The 4,075-nt window shown below is 33.8% G+C and overlaps 1 protein-coding gene across 1 annotated transcript; it reads right to left on the bottom strand.

Moving 5' to 3' along the window:
- Positions 1–627: 627 nt before the first annotated feature.
- LOC107927412 (uncharacterized) lies at positions 628–2,033 on the bottom strand. The gene is made up of 2 exons (XM_041091503.1): positions 1,437–2,033; positions 628–1,392 (listed from the first exon to the last, which is right to left on the bottom strand). Exons 1-2 carry the CDS (start codon positions 2,031–2,033, stop codon positions 628–630), a joined length of 1,362 nt encoding a protein of 453 aa, XP_040947437.1.
- Positions 2,034–4,075: the final 2,042 nt, after the last annotated feature.

Here is a 4,075-nt window from a genome sequence, read left to right as displayed (position 1 = left end):
TTTGCTTGTTTTTGGTCCAAAGATGAAATTAATATGAAATTAATTATTATGTGGATATATGATTTTGTCTCAATGAATCTTGTTTGTGTATTTGCTGACAAAAATTGAGTCTCATGCTATTGGTAAATTGAATCTTAGCAATTTCTTGTAGGATTATTTATCGATAAAGTAATCAATGGTATTCATCTTGATTATCGAAAATATTAAAAGAGTTCAATTATTGGCGGTTCGTCAACAATTATAACCAATTTGTCGTAGAATATCATGCAACTATAATTAATTTATCATAGGATTGAATGTATAATTGAAAGAAACTACAATACGCATTCATTTAATTTAGTAGATGAACACACACCTGCCTGTACGAAGGAAATACAAACATTATTTAATTTCGTAGATGCACACACTCATACATAGACTTTCACAAAGGAAACACATTATTTTTAAAGGTGCCTCATTAAAAAACCACTCTTTATATGTATACATACAAAAAGTGGAAAAAGAGTACACCTATCTGACCAAACTCAGAATTCTACACACACAGTCTTATTTAATTTAGTACACACACGGATAACAAACAAACAAGCACTATCATCTATAGCAAATATTGTATAGTTGCTCTGAAATTCAAGAGTTGAGCGGCACTTCTTTGATTTCGAGTCTGGTGTTGTAGAAATTAGAACCGGTGTAAGTGCCGTCTTGCGCATCATATTTGACAGTTTTCCCATTATAAAGAGTGTCCTTTTGCATGTAGGTGAAGGGAATATCGTACTTACCAAGTGTTGAAACCAGATTTGCGGTCATCTTACTCATGGGAGACACCTCAGCTTTGTGGGTGAATTCCATTTTAGAGGTATTGGTATAGGTCTTTCCAAACTCGTATCCTGCATGAAGTTCCGTTGATAGTTTAGTCTTCCCATTAACCAATAATGGAAGTTGGACATCAAAGGTGGCTTTCAGTCCTGGCTTGAGTGAAAGATTATCCTTCCAAGTGCGAGTGGCAGTATTTTGAAGAGAAAATTTCACTTCATAAAACTGTGAATGGGGGGTATTGTTTTTGTGAGTATTCGCGCACATAACCATGACAGTCTCCTCAAGCACCCTCCGATTATCAAGGTCATATTTGATACCCTGAATATGCCTTTCCATGACTGGCTCTTCCACCAACAGTCGGGCTTCTTGGGTAATGGTGGGAATGCATGCATCAAGGCAATCATCCTTTCCATCGGCTGTGAGGCGCTTACAAAAGTCATTGTTGCGAAGGGTGCTGAGAGCTATCGTGTTGTCGTTAACTTTAAAGTGGCGGAACCAAGTGTTTCGATCACTGGTGTTGGTGGAATCTACCCAAATCCAACCCATGCTGTCCCTCCAATATTTATCGGAAGAAACGGGCTTGATGAGGAGCATTCCGTCATTTTAACGGAAAACTCCATTGCCACATTTGGGTCGCTAATATCACTAGATGAAAACTGCAAATATGGGTGACCGTTCATGTGACGAAGACGAAGATATTGAGCATTATCTCCTTTGAATGCCACATACCTTGGCAAATCCAGCGTCTCCCTGTTGATGATTGTGAAGGTATCATCCGAACTACCGTCGGAAACGTGGTTGCTCGCCAACACGTAGCGGTTAGTACCTAGGAATAAAGGGCATTTTGACTGGACATGCATAATTCGGACAGTATTTACTGCAGTGTCCACAGGGATAAACTTGAACAATGTGCAGGAGCCCTTGGATTGGTCTTCCTCCCGCGTTTTGGCAGTTGCAGCAATCCAGTATAGGCAGTCTGAATTTCCACCCGTTGGATTCTTTTGGACTCGTTCCCAGTATTTGTTGTTTCGGCAGCTCCTTATGTGCACCAAGCCATGTCCGGAAGCCGCCTCCTCCACCTCAAATTTTGCATACGCGCTTTTTGCTTGTGTTGCCGATGAAAATTTGAGATACCCATCGTCCGCTCCATTTCCATTGACAATGCCCAAATATTCCTCCTTGGATTTCAGCACTATAAACCTTGGCGCAGCGAAAGACATTTTGTTTTTATTTTTAGGCAGCAGCAATTTCTAACTATCGATTAATTTGATCTCTCTCTCTTTCTATGTGCTTATTCTTTACATGAGCTTCACTATTTATAGACAGAACTTAATAGCTAGCCTGTGTTTGAACACAAAACCAAAAAAGCGGTGGCAAGTTTAGTGGAAAGAGACAATAAACCTGATTTTAGAATTTCTATATAATCAAACTTATTATGTATTCGCTAAATTTATACTAAGAGAAACAATAAAACGAAGTTGTTTATTTAATTTGGTTTCCTACATTTACAAAGTTTAGCCCAATGAAAAATATCAACTTCTTCAACAATTATAATAAGTAATCCTAATGTATATCATACATATAATATCTTTAATACCCCAAATGAGAATAGTATATATCATTTCGGATTGTGCAAGTGTTAGAACTTTTGAAGTAGATAAAATAAAATTTTTTATTATTAATGGAGAAGGTAGTTGGATGTCATAAGACATTAAAAGGATTTTTAAATAAAGAGAAATTAATTTAAGGTATGAACTAAATTGTAAAAGTGTGAGAAGTATTGGGTAATAGTGTAAAAATTAGAAATAAGAAATAACTAAATTAATTAGATGAAAAAATAGGAAGGACTTGAAGAGCAATTTAACCCAAATGGGTACATGATTTTGTGGATGAAAATAAATTGCAATGTGGTTCACTTGTTTGGACGATGATGACTTGATTTTTTTTATTAGTAATTTAAAATATAAAAATTTAGTAGATATTTTTTGGATAGATCTACAAAACTCATTTCACCATCATTTGGCATTATCCTCCATCATTGTTTTTCTTCTTTCTCATTCACACCACCTTCATCCCTTTCTATAGCAAGTTTCATTTTTCTTTCATTTTAGTCCCTTTCCTTCATTTCCTATCCTTTCAAGCTTTAAACTTCAAATTTCTTCCATAGATTCTAAGTGAAATCAATAGAACAACTTCATGGCAAGTGATGTATCACGAAACTAACTAAAATTTTGACTAAGACAAGTGCACCTATTAATTAATAGTGTAACTATGGTGAGTAAAGATATTGTTCCTAGGAGAACTACAAGTACTAGTAATTATTGTTTTCTATTATTTAACTGACTAATTTAAGTGATTGATTAAAACTAGAGTTAACTAATTTAACTACTAACAAACGCGACAAAGAATAAATCACGAAAATAATTGAGTAACAACCAAGAAGCAAAACAATATTCAGGAAAGAATCTGTCTAGATTTCATCTGTCACTATCAATCGAAATTATGCAATTTCTTTACTTAGCACCTTAATCCGTAGAAATCTCTAAATTATGTAAATATCTTTTTTGAGCATAATAACAACTGAATTTAGGTTGATTAATTTAAAAAAATTCTAATTAAAACCCCTATTATCGCATTAATTCTTACTACAGATTCTCCAATTAGATTTGACTCTAATTCAATAGATTTATGTCATCATATTTCTAGGATTGCATGCAACTCCACTCAATTAAGCAATATCTACTTTTAAATAGAGTCTATTCAACGACCGATTTAAGCACATCGAACATAGATTAATGATTTAGAAATATCAAACCAAGAATTAAGTACACATAATTGAGAATAAGACACTAAGTATTTATTACGTAAAAAAAAATCAAACAACAGAATCCATCATATAGTTCATCTCCCCTAGGTATTTAGAAAATTAGTTCATGCTTGAAAATAAAAACATCCAAATAATAGCTATGTCCTTAGTTTATTATGATTATTATGTATTTGAACACAAAACCAAAAAAGTGGTGGCCAAGTTTAGTAGAAAGAGACAATAAACCTTAAAACATGATACTAGAATTTCTATATAATCAAACTTATGATGTATTCGCTATGCTTGTAAACTTATGCTCACACAAACAATTCATTATTTTTAGTCTGTAAAAGTTGTTAAGAATCAAGCCAAGTGTGTGAAAGAGTGATAAAATGGTGGGTACTCCTACACCACTCAATAAGAATTATAAAAAAACATAATATAAAAGAGTTATTT

Source organism: Gossypium hirsutum, chromosome A02 (assembly GCF_007990345.1).
Source record: "Gossypium hirsutum isolate 1008001.06 chromosome A02, Gossypium_hirsutum_v2.1, whole genome shotgun sequence".
Classification (NCBI taxonomy): Eukaryota; Viridiplantae; Streptophyta; class Magnoliopsida; order Malvales; family Malvaceae; genus Gossypium; species Gossypium hirsutum.
The sequence above is the reverse complement of the archived record's forward strand: the minus strand, read 5'-3'. Positions and strand labels throughout refer to the sequence as shown.

Bases quoted from the DNA above. Each gene is read 5' to 3' on its own strand.
- LOC107927412 (XM_041091503.1), bottom strand. From the start codon at position 2,033: ATGTCTTTCGCTGCGCCAAGGTTTATAGTGCTGAAATCCAAGGAGGAA. The intron at 1,393-1,436 runs GCAATGGAGTTT...CTCCTCATCAAG, and splicing joins ATATTAGCGACCCAAATGTG to CCCGTTTCTTCCGATAAATA.